The sequence below is a fragment of the Petaurus breviceps genome, unplaced genomic scaffold (genome assembly GCF_028583685.1).
Source record: "Petaurus breviceps papuanus isolate PSGF00001 unplaced genomic scaffold, PetGlider_PUasm1.0 77, whole genome shotgun sequence".
In the NCBI taxonomy this organism is placed as follows: Eukaryota; Metazoa; Chordata; class Mammalia; order Diprotodontia; family Petauridae; genus Petaurus; species Petaurus breviceps.
In genome coordinates this window covers 13,416,463-13,434,687 of record NW_027186492.1, presented here as the reverse complement: position 1 = coordinate 13,434,687, position 18,225 = coordinate 13,416,463, and the positions used below count along the sequence as shown (strand labels likewise).

General features: G+C 33.8%; 1 protein-coding gene across 4 annotated transcripts in view; it reads right to left on the bottom strand.

Moving 5' to 3' along the window:
* The window catches only part of STRN3 (striatin 3), a 104,784-nt gene that overhangs the window by 5,541 nt on the left and 81,018 nt on the right, over positions 1 to 18,225 (bottom strand). For 3 of the 4 annotated variants that reach the window (XM_069105996.1, XM_069105995.1, XM_069105997.1), the window contains 7 exons: positions 17,459 to 17,599; positions 12,309 to 12,439; positions 11,070 to 11,245; positions 10,881 to 10,928; positions 4,348 to 4,469; positions 3,251 to 3,418; positions 1,943 to 2,083 (listed from right to left, as the gene is read on the bottom strand). In XM_069105996.1, the coding sequence (XP_068962097.1) occupies positions 1,943 to 2,083; positions 3,251 to 3,418; positions 4,348 to 4,469; positions 10,881 to 10,928; positions 11,070 to 11,245; positions 12,309 to 12,439; positions 17,459 to 17,599 (927 nt within the window). The remainder of the gene's footprint in view (positions 1 to 1,942; positions 2,084 to 3,250; positions 3,419 to 4,347; positions 4,470 to 10,880; positions 10,929 to 11,069; positions 11,246 to 12,308; positions 12,440 to 17,458; positions 17,600 to 18,225) is intronic. The other variant, XM_069105998.1, reaches the window with a different exon arrangement.

Genomic DNA, 18,225 nt, shown 5'->3' with positions numbered 1-18,225 from the left:
TCAATCACCACTTAAAAGAATTCCTATGAGAAAAACTCAAAGGAATATCATGGTCAAATTTTGAAACCCCCAGCTCAAGAAAAAAACAAATTAAAAAGCATCAAGATTAAAATAATTTAAATATGATGGTACCACAATTAGAATTACACAAGACCTAGCAGCAAAGACATTAAAGGACTGAAGGTCTTGGAACGCGACATATCAAAGAGCAAAAAAAACTGGGGCTCCGGCCAAAAATATCATACTCTGCAAAGTTAAATATTATCCTGTATGAAAATAAAAATGGACATTTGATAAACGCTCAGACTTTCAAGACTTTGTTAAAAAAAAAATCCTGAACTTAATACAAAATTCAACATATAAGAACCAAGAGAAATATAAACAAAGAGTGATTAAAAGGGATCCATAAGGATAAACTGTTTACTTTTTATATATGGAAAATGTAAGATGGATGTCTAAAATTCTTATCAATAATTAGATAATTTATAAAAAAGATTGGGGTAAACACGAGAAGGATATGAATTTAAAAAGTAAAACCATTTAGGAACAGTTTAAAAGAGTAATTTGAGGTGCAAAAGGAAGAATTGATACAGAGGAATTAGATGGGGGGAGGAGGGCTGGTAATTCTGGTAACCTACTTTAATCGGGAATGAGTTTAAGAGGGAAAAATACATACACATACATATAAAAGTATGAAAGTCTTCTAAATTCAGAAAAAATAAAACGGTAGAGGCATAGGGAGGGGGAAGACGACAAGGGAGGGATCCTTAGAGAGGAGGGTGAGGGAATAGGTAAAATAGGGATATAGAAAGGTGTTTAGATTTATGGGAATGGGAGGATAGGGGAGGAATCCTTAGAGGGGGGTTAGCCAAATTACAAGAGGGCAAGGTAGTGGATAGAAGTAAAGTAGAGGAGGCAGGAGAGAAAGGAAACAAGATATAATCATACATAAAAAACAAAGATCATGTGTGTGTGTGTGTGTGTGTGTGTGTATTGCTATAGAGAAACATATATAAATTTTATTGTAGCCTTCTGGGGGGAATTTGGGGGAAGAATAAAAAAAAGAACAGAGTAAAAAAGTGCACAGCAGAGAACAAAAGAAAACTCACAAGGAAGCAAAGAAAAAGTGGACAATTCTCAACATGAGTATTATTTATCATTTGGTTTTCTTGAAATGAAAATCTATTGTTACACATTGAATTCTCTCATGTTCTACGATGCACATGACATGCTTTTTTCTTTTCTTTCTAACTTTGTATTTAAATTCCAATATTTAAGTTTGATATGTTTTTGTCTCTTTTCTCTGTCCCTGGCTCTGGGCACTTACAGGAGTTTTGGCTTTGGTTTCAAACTAGAGGAAAGAACTGTAGATCTGGGGCAAGGGGCATCATTTCCCATACCCCAGGGCTAAAGGTAATTATAAATAATTAAGATACTACCACAAAAAATGCACAGGCAAAGGTTCTGGTGTTTGAGTCTAAAATAAAATTTTGAAAAAAAAAAAAACCTCCTAATCATTATAGTATGGAGGCAACACTGAGTTCTTAAATACTATGTCAGTGGGGAAAAACTGAAAGATTTTACTAAGACTTTAAGTATAGTTGCAACAATGGACTATGTCATATATCCATATATAAAAATGCACAATCTATACTTGCTATATGAAAAAAAAAAACCCAAACCCAATCTTGGTTCCAAAAAGAACTGATGAAACACTTCCTCACCCCAGTTCCTTTCAGTGGAGAGTAAGGAGAACTACAATTCAGACACACTCTCTCTGTGTTTGTTAGTTTTCCTTAAATGTTTTTCTTTATTAAAATGGAGAACTAAAGACCCACCCCTTCACCCCACTTTCCTACCCCGCCTTTGTACAGGAAGGACAAGAGAAGATAACAGTAAAAAAAATGATGGAAGAACAGCCAAGATACTCAAGCAAACTTACCAGCATCTACCTGTGATGAAAGCATCAACAATGACTGTGATGTTTCTAAATCATAAATGACTGTACTGCCAGTGTTGAAAGAGGTCACCATATGAGCAGGATCACAGCCTATGAAGTCAACAGATGTAGGTATTCCATGCTCTAAAAATAGGTCAGGAAAAATAAGAATGTATTATACGACAGCAAATAATCATTATGAAATCTTCATTCTTTTGGAAAGAAAATAAATTCTATATAACACCAACTAAATTAGGATACTGGACAATTATTAGAATCATGCAGGACAAAAAACACATCCAGGTAACTGATGCAAGTATAGGGAAAGGTTTAAAAAATTACCCAAGATATACATGAAGCACAGATGCACTAGGAAGATAAAACATACATGCTTCATTTAAAATGATTCAAGGTAATAAACACTAGCTATAAAATAACTAAGATAAACCAGAGACAAGAAGAATGGTACCTACTGTTTACAGGGGTATTTGCTGGTGGGCAAACTCCTTTGACCAATGCACTTTCTGTTACTTAAGAGTCTTGGGGGGTGGCTAGGTGGCACAGTGAATGGAGCACTGGCCCTGGAGTCAGGAGGACCTGAGTTCAAATCCGGCCTCAGACACAACACAAAAACTAGCTGTATGACCTTGGGCAAGTCACTTAACCCCAATTGCCCTCAAAAAAAAAAGTCTTAGGTCATCAAAAAGTTAAATGACTTGCCTATGTGACCAATATGAAGGATTTGAAGCCAGGTTTTGAGGCCAGCACTTTTATCTACCAAACCAAACCTCCTCTCTCAATTTGAGACATAAAAAGTGCTATAAAAATTAAAATTAATTTCTTTTAACATAAAGTAACTAGAGCTTATTTTGAAATCATTAAATTTAAATCATTAAAATGATTTAAATCATTAGAAGATTGACCTTTAAAGACCAAAGGTAAAACATTCTTTTGCTTTAAACAGGTGACAAAATATTAATACAAATTTTCTAATATTCTCTTTTACCAAAAAGAACATTGATCAAAACCTATCTTTAGGGGCAGCCAGGTAGCACAGCGAGTAAGAGCACCGGCTCCAGTGTCGGGATGACCTGGATCAAATTCGGGTTCAGTTACTCAGCACCACACCCAGAAATAACTGGCCATGTAACTTTAAGTTACTTAACCCCGATTGCTTTAAAAACAAAAACAAAAAAACCTATCTTTAGTTACTGTGTCAAAAGCAAAGGAATTAAAACCTTAACTCCTCTCTACCTTAACAAATGTCTTTTTAAAAAGTTTGCTTTTTCATTAGAAGCAAAATTCACTTACCTTTATCTCCATTATAAGTGCAAATGCAGGGTAATTTTTCTGGTGGATTCCACAATCTAACAGTGCCATCTGCTGAACAAGACAGTAACTGATTTTTTATGCCACTATAGGCAAGACCCCAGACTGCATCTGTATGAGCAATTAATGTGCCAGCTAGAACGTTTGGCTCTGGAGAAGGATCAGTGGAAGAAAGGAGAGAAAGTAAACTCAATTATTAAGATACTAGCACAAAATAAATCTTCTAGTTTATTAATCAAAAGGATCTGTCACTTTACTACCACTAAAAACTCATTCATAACATATTAGAAATCTTGCATTAAGTAATCCCTAATTTCATTTAAAACTGGGCTTATATTCCCAAGTTACTATGGCATTTTACTTTAGTGATAGGAAAGAAATGAATCACCAAATTACATAGTTAATATTTATGTCAGAAGTTCAAAAGCTGTATCACCATCATGATTTGCTATGGTGCAGAAAAAACTTAACTCTACACTTAGACAAACCAAGTCATAGTGGTCAATGTTCCCTGGCAACACCCAAACTAGTGCTGTTAGACTAATAGCATCTTTACATTTCACTTTTTCTTTCACACTGCTTTTCCTTCAGTACTCTTTGAAAACTTATTTCTTAAAACTGGGAAATTGTCCTTGTTTTCTTAAAAATTAAGTTTCTCAGGGTGGCCAGGTGGCTCAGCGAGTAAGAGCACTGGCTCCAGTGTTGGGATGACCTGGAGATCAAATCCCGGGCTCAGACACTCAGCACCACGCCCAGAAATAACTGGCCGTGTAACCTTGAGCAAGTTACTTAACCCTGATTGCTTAAAAAAAAAAAAATTAAGTTTCTCCTGCCTAATTTAACAATTAGCTTAGAAATAAAGGAATTTTCTTTGTAGACTATATGTCTACATCTTTTCAGACTGTAGAAAATTATTCACAGCTAAATAACTAGACCCTCAAAATAAGATCTACTTCAAAATCAAAATATGTTAAATGTGAGGCAGAACCAAACAAAGATGACAGCAGCTTTCTACTATGGCAGACAGCCACACATTTATATCTGTAGGCCCTACTGATAGCATCGTATCTAGTGCTTACCATATGTATCATATGGATCCACATTAGGACTAGGCATATTCCACCACTGAATAGTTGCATCAATGCCACCACTAAAACACTGTTCTCCATTAGAACTAATAGCTAATGATAGTACAGGTCCACTACAAAAAGAAAAAAGAAAAGATTACTTAGTGCATTTATTTTAAAAGTCAATGAAAACCTGAAGGCTAATTTCTATGCTGACTAGAAGCATTTACTAAAACGTTCAAATTCTGACCTAAGTGGTTCTTCTGATTCTATTCTATTTCCAACTACCATCAATCCATCCTTCATCACCAAAACATTTTTTCCCAGGCATAGCGTATCACAGAGGAAAGAACACTGGTTTATAATTGACAGGACCTAGATTCAAATCCCAACCTTTATTTGATATGCAAGCTATTTATTATCTCTGCTCAATTTTATCTTCTGTAAATAAAATATAGCTGGATTAAGTTAAGGTCTAAGATTACTTCTAGTTATAATTCTATCTTCTTAGAGCTAGTTTGTCAATTCAAAAATCTTTCAAGACCTTTCTTTTTTCCAATATTCAGACTCTAACAATAAAGACTCTCCATAATCTGGCAATTTCTGACTGGTGTCAAGGCACATACATACATACATACATACATACATACATACATACATACATACATACATACACACATACATGCAGTCTATGCAACAGCCAAACCAAATTATTCTCAGCAGAGACATTTTGTTCTCCCTATATCCTCACTATGAGTAGTAACAGATGCATACATTGGTCTCTTGGAGAACTCTACCAAGAATTTTTTTTCTTATATCAAGATTCAATCTGCCTCTCTGTCATCACAACAACTTCTGGGGCAAAGTAGAACATGGTTAATCCTTTCCCATATGACAGTTCACTAAACAGCTTTTGTCCAAGACTAAATATTCCTGGTTTCCTTAAACTAATCCTCACCGGGAATATTCCCAAGGAACCTCACCATTCTAGTTCCATTTCTCTGCACATTCTGTAGATCGGGGCTTCTTTAAACTTTTTTCACTTGTGACCCCTTCAAGCACTTCTTAAACTGTAAATCACAACCCCATACCCATTTCTTTAAGAAGCACTGCTCTAGGTCAGGTGTCAAACTCAACTAGAATTAGATTAAAATGTAATTGGGATATGTCTGACAAAACAAACAAAAATATATTACAGCACAGATAATATTAATTTGTGGTGTGCTAAGTCAACATGTGTCTCGCTGAAATCTGCTTCTATTTGAGTTTGATACTGCTGCTCTGGATTATCAAGTTCTTCCTAAAATATGATACCCAGAAATGAACATAATCTAAATACAATCTACAGGACAACAAGACGTGACACATCCCTCCACACAGAGCCTAATATTACACTTGTTATAGCATGTACAGTCAATCCTCAACATCCAGGTGTTTAACTTCCGTGACTCCAAGCATTCACATGATTTTTAGTAATCTCATTTTCACATTTGCACTAGCAACCAAACACATTTGTGGTTGTGTGCAAAAGAGAAAAAAATGAGAGGCGTGAACGCTCATAAATCTGTGGAGCAGCTATATCCTACTAAGTGCATCACTGGTCTTATTTACCTACTATTGTAAAGAGCTCCCCATGAGTTCATTGCATATTTTCATTGTTTGCCTTTAAAACTCAAGTTTTGCGTTGTAATTATGTCCCTCAAGCACAGAACAAGGTCTTTGGCCTCTAAGCCCAAGTGTGCAAAGTCAGTGACATAGATTAGTGAGAAAATAAATATGTCAGAATAAACTTACTGAAAAAATGTCTGTAGCCGCTGTCAGTCTAAATGACCAACTGGTTAGATATTAAGGCTGTCATTCTCATCACCAACTGCAACCTCAAAGCTAAATGTCAACTCGCCTCTGCTATGTTTCCATATGCCAAAGTCCTTAAGGATCCCAAACAGCACACAAAGCAGACATTACTGACAGATTATTTCAAGCTTGTGCATCTTTCAACATCTTTAATGCTATCTACCAGCTGAGAAGGGAGGGGGGCCAGGTGACATCAAGATTTGGCCAGTCTTGAGTCTTCCAACAGCAGTGACTAAAGTCCCAGGAAGCTCGAGAGGTTTACAGCAGTATAGTGTATAGTACAACACCTTCACACTCCCATTTGACACAGTGGAAGATAAGATTCAGGTTTTTTAAAGCTTTAGTTTTAAGAATTTTATTTGCTGTACAGTATTTATGGTACTACAGATTTCATGCATTATGAGAAGTGAATATTATCTAAAATCAATGTTTTATTTTGTTTTTTAAGATGTTAGAACAAAAGGTCACAGAATTTTAGGTAGCAAGAAAATATGTTTTACATATTACCCATCTTATTTTATATATTGCATGGTATGGGCTATTTCATGGTTACTGTGTTAGGAAAGATGCATATTATCAGAATTAATGTTTTGTTATAAATAATTGTATGCATAAAAATGTAATCTCTCTTACAGTTTTTGGTGGTTGTAGGGATCTAACCCCCTACTTTCCAAAGGTTCAACATATCAACATTTGTGGTTTTGACTTGTGCACTGTTTTCTAAGAAGATAACTCCTGCAAAAGTTGGGGACTGACTGTATTACACTTTTGACTCATATTTAGTTTGCAGTCCATTAACCCCCTCTCCCCTCACCAACCTTTTTCTGACAAACTGTTATCTAAACACATCTATTTAATAACTTACAAGTTCATTTTTTGAACCCAATTATAAGAATATGTTTAGAGACAGGAACTGGGCACCTCTGATTTCACTAGTATAGAGAATTTCTGGATGAGGAAACTCCCTTTACCAATTCATGTCAGAATCTTACCTCTGATTTACTGTCTTAATAACTGTCTAGAGCACTGATGGGTTAGGTGACTTACTCTGGGTCACAGAGCCAGAATGGGCCAGAAAAGTCTTCTTGGCCTTAAGACTCCTTTTCTTTATATTACATCCACGCTGCTTCTCATATATTATGAAATGTAAAAATAGCTGAACAATTCTGCCTCCTCCCCATCATGTCATCAGCCAAATTACACCAATAAGTGGCCTTATCTCATTCTTTTATCTCTACTCCCCCTAGCACTGCCCCCACACCAACACCAACTGGTTTTGGTTTTTTTTTTTTTTTGAGACACATTTTGGTGGTCCAAAAGCCATGTCAGTCTTAACTAAGTTTTATCAGTCCTAACACTGGTCTTTTAAGATAAGATCCAGGATATTCTTCAGTATTCTTCCTTGCATTATCTGTCTTAATAAAATTTAAATTGGTCTTAGTTTCCTATGTATTCTAAGTAGGGTCATTAAGAATTACCCACTTGAATCTACCTGCCAAAACAAACCCAAGACCTATATGACCACAACTACAAAACACTTTTCACACAAAGTCAGATCTAACTAATTGGAAAAATATCAATTGCTCATGGCTGGGTCGAGCTAATATAATAAAAATGACAATTTTACCTAAATTAAATTATATATTTAGTGCCATACCAATTAACTTACCAAAAAACTACTTTATAGAGCTAGAAAAAATAGTAACAAAATTCATTTGGAAGAATAAACGGTCCAGAATATCAAGGGAATTAATGAAAAGAAATGCTAGTGAAGGTGGACTAGCTATACCAGATTTCAATCTGTATTATAAAGCAGCAGTCATCAAAACTACTTGGTACTGGCTGAGGAACAGAGGAGTGGATCAATGGAATAGATTAGGCACATGAGATTCAGAAGTCAATGACTATAGTAATCTATTGTTTGATAAACCCCCAGACACTAGTTTTTGGGATAAGAACTCACTATTTGACAAAAACTGCTGGGAAAACTAGAATATAGTATGGCAGAAACTGGGCATAGACCATTATCTAACACCATATACCAAAATCAAGTCTAAATGGGTGCATGATCTAGGTATAAAGGTTGATAGTATATGCAGTCTCCTACAACAAGGAATAGTTTACCTATCAGACTTGTGGAGAGGGAAAGACTTTATGACTAAACAAGAATTAGAGAACATTATAAAATGTAAAATGGATAATTCTGACTACATGAAATTGAAAAGCTTCTGTACAAAGCCAATGTAACCAAGATTAAGAGGGAAGTGGGAAATTGGGAAAGAATCTTTACAACCTATGTCTCTGACAAAGGACTCATTTCTAAAATATACAGAGAATTGAGTCAAATTTATAAGAATACAAGTCATTCCCCAATTGATAAATGGTCAAAGGATATAAACAGGCAGTTTTCAGAGAAAGAAATTGAAGCTATCCATAAGCACATGAAGAAATGCTCTAATTCACTATTGTTTAGAGAAATGCAAATCAAAACAACTTTGAGGTACCACATCTCACCAGTCAGATTGGCTAAGATGACAAAACAGGAAAATGACAAATGCTGGAGAGGATGTGGGCAAATTGGAACACTAATGCATTGCTGGTGGAGTTGTGAACTGATCCAGCCTTTTTGGAGAGCAATCTGGAATTATGCCCAAAGAGCTATAAATACTTTCATACCCTTTGATCCAGCAATACCACTCCTAGGGTTATATCCCAAAGAGATCCCAGAAATGGGAGAAAGACCCATATGTTCAAAAATGTTTATAGCAGCTCTTTTTGTGGTAGCAAAGAATTGGAAATTAAGGGGGTGCCCATCAATTGTGGAATGGCTGAACAAGTGGTATATGCATGTTATGGAATACTATTGTGCTATAAGAAACGAGGAGTGGACAGTCTTCATATTTACCTGGAAAGGCTTATACAAACTGATGCTGAGTGAGAAGAGTAGAACCAGGAGAAATTTGTACACAATTACAGATACAACGTATGTGTGATGACCAACTTTGATAGACTGGACTCCTCTCAGGAATGCAGTGATATAAGTCAATCCCAAAAGACTCATGATGGAGAGAAATATGTGCATCCAGAGAAAGAACTAGAAAGAACTAAGTTTATATCCAGGTGGAAGCAAAATACCTGATCTTTTTCCTTTTCTTGTTTGGTTTTATGTCCTCTTTACCATTTTTCATTCCAGCTGATACAATCCATCTTTATAACCTGACTAATGTATAATGTGAAAGTATTTACAGATCCTATACTTGACTGTATGCCAACATGGGGGGGGAAGGGAGGAAGCGGGACAAAATGTGAAACTCAAGGAATTGTGGAATTGAATCCTGTAAACTAAAAGGAAACAAATTAATTAAAAAAAAATTAAAAGTGGAAAAACAAAACAAAAAAAAAAACCATGTCAATGTGGGGGGAAAAAAAAGGATTGCCCTCTTCTTCTTTAAGGGAATTGTTTTCGTGCCTTAAGAATTTTGAACTTGCAGAGTTTTTCATTTCACTTAGGCTTTTACTTCCACAACAGAAGTTTCAAAAAATCCCATACTTATCTCTCTGAACTTTTTAATATATGTTCTCCAAAAATCTAGGGTACAGAGTCAGTTAGTGCTTTCTAATGTTTTGCTGGCACAAAGTTTAAAGTGGAGCTGTTTTGTTTTGTTTTCCTTTCCATTTCTACTTTAGCAAACAGTTTCTCCTTGGAAATAATCAGATACTGAATTTAGCTATTTCCCTTGCTGCTTCCTCCAACTTGAAGAATGAAGCTGTCATTAAACTAAGCCCCCCCAAAAAATTATTAGTTGTTCTGTTTTTGACAAAGAAAGAGAATACTACAAAAAGTCCAGATGACAGAAGTCCTCCGTGACTATACTGCATTGTATCTCCATGCAAGGTAGGTATCAATTAATCATATTCACCTCTTTCCTTTTCTATGTCATCTGTAGTATGTTCTCATAACAATTTTACTTCTATTCTTACTTCCAATGATCTTCATTCAAATGCTCTCTACTAGCACTCCCCCTTCCTTTATCATTCCTGGATTTCCTCACTTGTCTCTATGTCTATATTTCCTTAAACCACAAAATTACTTTGCTACTCTGCCCCTTTCTCCCTTTTTGCCTATCCTGTTCCTTTTGAGTAAGATATAATACTCTTTCCTTCTCTCTTCCAATCATGGGTCCCATTCTCTAATGTAACACCTGTAAGATTAAATTTGCTTCTTTGATTAGTAGCTCTAGTCCAACTTGCCTGTTAGCAATATTTTATGCAGTTAAGGTCAAAGGTTTTACTGCTCATTCCTTTCATGGACTTTTATTGTCTGTGAATTTCTAGACATCTTGTGCAAAGTGATTTTCACTTTCAATGGGAGTCCACTATTTCTTTCTATGTAGGTGCATTAAAGATAACTCTCAGGATTACATAGTACACTAGAAAATATTCTGCACAAAGATCAAATCAAATCTTACACTAATCTCTATTGCTATATATAGTGGAGTTTCTCAAAAAATTATTACATTGAGGAATTTATTGAAATTAAGCAAACATTTAATTATATTCTATACAAGTACTACACTAAGCAATGAGGGAAAACACAAATTGCAAAGATGAATAATATAAAAGCCCTGAAGTGTGATTAACAATGAGAAATATCTATGGGTATTTATCCATACTGAATCTGGAAGACTTACATGTGGGCCCTAAATGTGTAGATAGGCTCTACATCTAATGAGGCACTCCTGAAAAGGAAATAAAAAAGAAAATTTACAATCATGCAATAATCACTGAGCAGGATAAGATTGAATTAGGGACATAAAAGGGATGGAATAACTAGCAATTACTAATTAAATTACAAAGTAAGCTAACATTTAAATACTTGCTTTTTGGCAGGAACTGTTTTTTGCAAGTTCCAAAGTTTTAGAGTATGATCTTCAGAGGCTGTAACCAGCACTGGCTCTACAGGATGAAAAGCTAATGCCCGTACTCCATCAAAATGGCTACGTAGTGTATATTTGGGATTCCATGTCTTTCGAAAGGCATCTTTATTGGCAGGTAACTAAAAAAATAAAATTGAACTATCATTAGTGAGAATAATTACAGTTAGATGCAACTTGAATACTTTAAAAGAATTTTATAAGACATCAAAAAGTAGTATTGCATGCTCAATTTTAAAAATTTAAGCATGGTACAAATTATTATTTAAAAATACGATTTATACAAATATTCACCATTTAAGAACCCTTATTGAGCAAAACTATATATAAGTGTAAAAGGTAGTTAGGCCAAGTGGAAATTTCTTTAAATCAGAAAAATAAATTTGGAATTACTATTGTCAACTGAAAATAATAGTGGCCTTCTATAAATTATAACAAAATCTTTATCTGTGTTTTCCCAAGATATTTTAAAATATAGTATATTTTAACTTTTTTTTCCAGAAAAGTAAAGTTATATTATTGAAAAAGGAATAAAATACTTTCTCTCACCCTCCAATAATGCTGGCAATTATAATACTTACTCTTGTACTGACAGGAATTTGAAACCACTTATAAAGAAACCATATGTTTACTAAAATTTAATGGCTTACACTTAAAGCTTTTCAGAAATATTTCTTAAAAAAAAAAAAAAACATACAGTTTATCCAACCTGAATATGGAAGTGAGCAGCACTGGTAATAATGTGGGGGAAAAAGACACTTAATTTAATGTAAACTTACACTACTACTGAGTATCTGAACAGAAATAAAAATCCAAACAAATGCAAATAAATCTTGATTACAGGTGAACTAGTCATAATAAAACTGAGTCTAAGGCTAGCATGACTCTAGGTTGTTGTTTTTGGGAAGTGCAAACTCAACTTTAAAAATGGCCTTAGCAAATTTGCTAAAGGAAATCTACTCAAAACTGACTTTTGTAACTATTTTATCATATTTCATTCCAAACTTCAATCTCAACTAATGTAAATCATGACATCTAAAAGATTTATCATCACAACATATTAAGTTTCATTTTAATGTCATCTTTTTAACATATCTTAACATTAATTTCCTTATAGAGGTCATTCTGAAAATGAAGAGTCCTTTATTAAATCATTAAGAAATTTAAAAATAAAACCACACTTACATCGTAACTATAGTCTGCATCATTTGTTACCGTCAAGTCTGCAAGGTCGCCAAGGCCCAGTACACTTAACAAAACATCATCAGAACCCATAATAAATGATTTGCCTCCTCCAGATGGAAACATTGGTTCAGCTATAAAGAACAAAACCGCTTCTTAAATGCTGAAGAGTCATATAAAATAACACAATATTGGGGAAATCTAATCAGTATTTTACTAAAACATAAAAAAAAAAAGAAATACAACTTCTTTAATTTCCCTACTTCCCATATATAAAAAAGAAGCTAATGAACCACAAAATGCCTGGCTAAAATATATATTAATTGTAATTAAATCTACAAAAACAGTATTTTTAACTAAACTGTCATCTCCTATAAAACCAAGGTAGGTGCTATAGAAAGATTTAAATAGAAGTTTGAGATGGCAACAGAAAGAAACTTGATTATACACCTTCATGCTAAATTTCAGATTGTTACCTAGAATCCAGGGATCATTAATCACTTTATGATAAAAAGTGTTCTATAAATTTTAAAGGCATCTACTTAAATAATAAATGTTATTGGTCTTTATAGCTCCTTGCTTACTCAGTTTTAAATTTATGAAAAACACAGCTCCTGGCACACATTTAAAACAACAGTTAAACTGAAACTGCCTTTTTTTTTTTGCTTTTTGGAGGGCAATTGGGGTTAAGTAACTTGCCCAAGGTTACACGGATAGTTTTGGGTTTTTTTTGTGGGTAAGGGTGTTAAGCGTCTGAGGCTGGAACCGAACTCGGGTCCTACCAACTCCGGGGTGGGCACTTTAGTCACTGGGCCACCTAGCCGCCCCCTGAAACTGCTTTAAAACATTTTACATCCATTTGCTGCAATGAAACTCAGGATCCTTATTAATGTGCTATAGAGAAAAATAACCCTATATTATTCTTCAGAGTACACTGAATCCCACCTACTTTATGATCACTCTTAGATGTGATCTCTCTCCCTTTTCAGAAGCATTATTAACATGAATTCAATAAAAAGAAATGAAGGCTTTAGATTAAGAGCCAGGAAACCTGGGTTCTAGTCTTGGTTCTATTGTTAACTAGATGTATGATCTCATATAAGTTACTTAATGTTTCTTGGCTTCACTTTTTCTTGTTCATTTCTACTAAGATCACTTTTAGTTTGAAAGTTATATGACTACTATTCTCCTACATTCTTTATATTTTCCCCAAATTGTTCTAAAGGCAAACAACTATTATATATTAAGCTAAAATTAACTACTAAATTAAGTTTAAAATCCAATTTTTAAAATGAGACATCAAATTTAACTAGTTTTTAAATACTATTTAATATTTTAATAATGATTGTTATATTAACATTTGGATAATACACAATGCTTAAGACATGTTAAAATTTTTCATTTTCTTCTATTTGCAGCTACAATTATATTATTTAAAAGAATTATTTTCCCTCTATATTTTACTATACTGCTGCTAACTTGTTAATAATGGGATGGGGTAAGCAACTTAGATATGTTCATTTTCTGCTCTGAAAATTTTAATATAAGCAAGATCTCAAAAGAAACTTGCAATTATACATTAAAAGCAAATTTTAATATGATGCTAAAAAGAAGAATCAGTTTAACAACACATTTACTAAATAATTCTAGCCACATCTGAAAATCAGCATATAATTGGAAGAAATTATATACAAAATACACATTATAAAGATGATGATCATTATTCTGACATGTTATACTTTGAAAATGTTATGGTGTAAACAAAGCAAATAATGGCATCAATGACTCATAACTGTTTACACTGAAAAAGATGAAACTAAGTAAATCCAAATTACTTTTAAAGAGAAATTTAATACCTTTCAAATTTACTGCAGCAAATCAAATTCATCTCTACTTATGAACTCCATATTTTAATACCAGTGCTGTTATCTAAATTTTTTCATGCCATGCTTATAAAGTGCAAACATTTACAGACAAAATTTAAGTTATAAATCACCAAGAGATTTAATATAGTGAAAACAAGTGCAATAATAAGCATGGATATACTCAGCAATGTTTTAAAGTAATTTAACTCTAGTTACAACTGCAGAAATTTGAATCAATTTAGTTCCACCCCCTGCCCCCAGTTCTATTATCATACTGGATATCATTACTTATAATGCCAAAAAAAATTTGAAAACTATGTAATTAGCAATTTAGATTCCTTTTAAGAACCTAACTGTTAAGTTAAAGGTAGGTAACATTTTGCTGTGATATGGTCCAGTTACTAGAAAGGCTAATATTTTTTTCAGTTTGTTTTTAAGCACATGTACACACACGCACACACACACACAAACTTGGATACATCTTCATAATTTGAGTTTAAATATCATTCCATAATTCCCCTTGAGATTAAAAAAATACTATGGCTGTCTTAACATTATAGAATCAATATTCCTGGTATAACACACAGCTCAACTCTTATCAGTAAGTGGTTCTGATCATCTGGGAGGTTTGAGAAGGCCAAGAGTTGAATAATTTGTTGGCCCATATAAAAATATTGACATCAGATTGGGTCATTCGCATCAAAAAAAAAAAAAACATTCAATATTCCTTTGATTAAAAATTAAATACATAAAAGGCATGGTTGCATATTACAAGCCAGTCCTACTCATTTAGCATTCATGCATATATACTGGTAAGAATTTTTTAGCTATATTTTTGCTTTGTAAAATTCTGCTTTCTCCAAAGAGCTACTGCTATGGCAAACTATACTCAAAATGTGTGACAATTACCTTCTTCAGAAAAATACTTCCTTTTTAGGTAAATTATTTTAATGTTCTATACATGGATAAAGCATGTATATACATTACAAAAATTTTCTATATACATATATACGACTATGAAAAAATTACTCTATAGTTCCTAAGTCATCATTTCCCCCTGCAAAGCAGTTTAAATATAACAACATAAATTAGGTGATCTAAAATCAGGTAGCAGAATTGATTTCAAAAAGCCCTTGTTACCTTTAAGGTACACTAGAGTTTCCCCAGTACTTCAATAATTAAGGATTATGAAGTGGGACTACAATGTAGGTGAGAATGCCTTATATCATGGTCCCTATGGGATCTGTGCATCTATATCTTCTTCCTGAAGATGCTTATATCAGGAGGAAAAACCTTTCACAAAGGGAGTAAGAAACAGAAACACAAGGTAATTTGAAGTCTTGGCAGCAATATTCTTAAAAGCCTCAAATTAGGCAGCATTCTTCCATGCAAGTAAACCCTTTTCTATGAGAAATGACATCTGACAGTTTTACAAATTAGGAGAATTTCCATGGGGAAGTGAGATAATTCTGGAAATGCTTTTAAAATATAAAAGAATTAAATTTCTCACACAGCCCCAACCCACTACTCCAAAGAGGCCAAGAGAAATACTCTGCTTTTGTTTCCCAGGCTTTAAAACAGTGTTTTTGACTCTGTACCTTTGCTCTCTCTTTTTTTTTTTCCAGCACCTCACCTTCCACTTTTTCCCTTCCCTTTAACTGGGCATAACATTTATTATCATTTGTTGTATGTGTTGAAAAATATGATGTTGTCTACTCTTAAGTAAAAAACAGACGTGTAGAAATTTCTGTATTTCTCTCAACAAAAAGTCTAGTTGTTTTTTAATTATGTAGGATACACTTGATTTTTTTTTACCTCTAGGCCACTGTCTTAGTAGAACAATATTGGCCTACTCTATATAAGATCAGACCACATTAAAGTAAACCCTATTCTGCAGAAAATTCTTATAAAGTTCCTCTATGTTGTGGGTGAGGGAGGTGGGAACTAAGCTAAGCAATAGAGTATATTTACCCAGAAGTCTTTCAATTCTTTTTTGTTGTTGGTTAGTTGTTTTCAGTTGTTTCTAACTCTTCATGACCCCATTTGGGGTTTTCTTGGCAAAGATACTGGAGTGGTTTGTCATTTCCTTCTCCAGCTCACTTTGCAGATGAGGAAACAGAGGCAAACAGGGTTAAGTGACTTGCCCAGGGTCACACAGCTAGTAAGTGTCTAAGGCCACATTTGAACTCAGGTCTTCCTGACTCCAGGTCTGGCACTCTATCCACTGCACCACCTAGCTGCCCTATTTTATGAATAAAGAAGGATTAGGCTCTTTATTCATAAAGTAGCATTTAAATATATGAAATTCAAAATGTCTAAATAAAAACAAAATAAGCAATAAAAAATAGTTTAATTTTATATTGTTTTCTTTCTGGCTTTCCTTCCCCCAGCTACTTTTATTTTAGTCCTTTAATCTTTTACTATTTAGTCATTATTTTCTTCCCCTTTCTTATCAACATTTAAAAATGTAATCATTACTACTGGTGCTGCTGATTGAGAAAAAGAAATACACATTACCTAATATTCACAAATTTAACAAAATATTTTATCATAAGGAAAAGAGACAAAAGGCAAAATATATAATTTGGAAACTGTAACTATTGGAAATGCTTTATTAACTAAAACATCACAAAAATCAACTGTTAGCTTAGCATACAGAGAATCTATCAAATTTTGGTTTAAATTTTAATATCAAAAATTATAAAACAGGTGAAATTCATACTTTATTCTAGAGAAGTTACTTCATCTGATAAAGGTTTAATACTAAAAAGATCGGGTATAACGTCAAAATAAAGTACTATAATCTATATACTTTATCCTAAAATGTTAACTTATTAGGGACTACGTGCACACACATACACATATTTATATACGTAAGACAGTACAAAACCAAGGACTAAACTTTTCTTCTCTAAGCACAGTTTTTTTTTAACAGAATTTGTCTTGAAAGAAATTACTATAATTTCTAATGACTACTACATACAATAAGCTAAAATTAGGCTTCTGAAAGATGCCCTGAAAAAGAACCTACAAAAAAACCATATAGGAAGCAATGCTTCCTTGACATAAAATGGGAAGTAATTTGCTGATTTAAAATTAGAAAACTAAGATTCCAAAATGTATATTTAGTTGTATTATCAAGGGTATGTCCAAACTCTCTCTGAAGATCATACTAAAGACTTGCTATTAGCAACTCAAACAGCAGCAAGTGAGAGGAAAAAGGAGCTATATTTTGGAATGAAAATTTTCTGTAATATAAACAAACATGGCAGCTAAGTTTTTTTGTACCTTCCTCTGCTCTTGCACCTTCGTGATCAGTCATTCTAGTTGAGGGTGACCTAGACTGATTAATGATTCCTGAAGGGATGTGGGGTAGCTCATCATCTCCCAGATCAGCTATCATGTCGTGAAGTTTTGTCCTGTTGACCCCTGTAAATTAATGGCAGCAGCAGACATTCATTTGGTGGCTACTGCTTAACTTGCTAGAAGAAATCTTTATCACCAGTTTACCAATGAAACACAACAAACTAATCCTTGAGAGCCCCATTTGTAAATACTAGTACCACGTACTGTAAATTTTCTATAACATTTAAGCATAAATTTAAAAACAATTATTAGTACAGTACAATTCCCATCACCCACCAGCCCCTCCCCAAAACTCCATTAAGCCTATGGGCACAGAAGACAGATGACACCTTCCCATAAAATAAAATGATGTACATAACTTGAACATAATCAAACATAAATTTTTCAACTTAAAATTCACATTTTAAAAAAATAACCAAAAAAAGAAAAATTAGGCGTTATTTGTAATGTGGGTGCAACAAACAATTAACTTTCTCTGATGTTCTCCTTCATTACAAAAAATTAAGCCAAATTAAATCATTGCTAAAATTATTCCAATTCCTTCCCACTAAGATTTCACACGGTTTGTGTGTGTGTGTGTGTGTGTGTGTATGTGTGTGTATGTGTGTGTGTGTGCGTGAGAGAGAGAGGGAGAGAGGGAGGGAGAGAGAGAGAGAGAGAGAGAGAGAGAGAGAGAGAGAGAGAGAGAG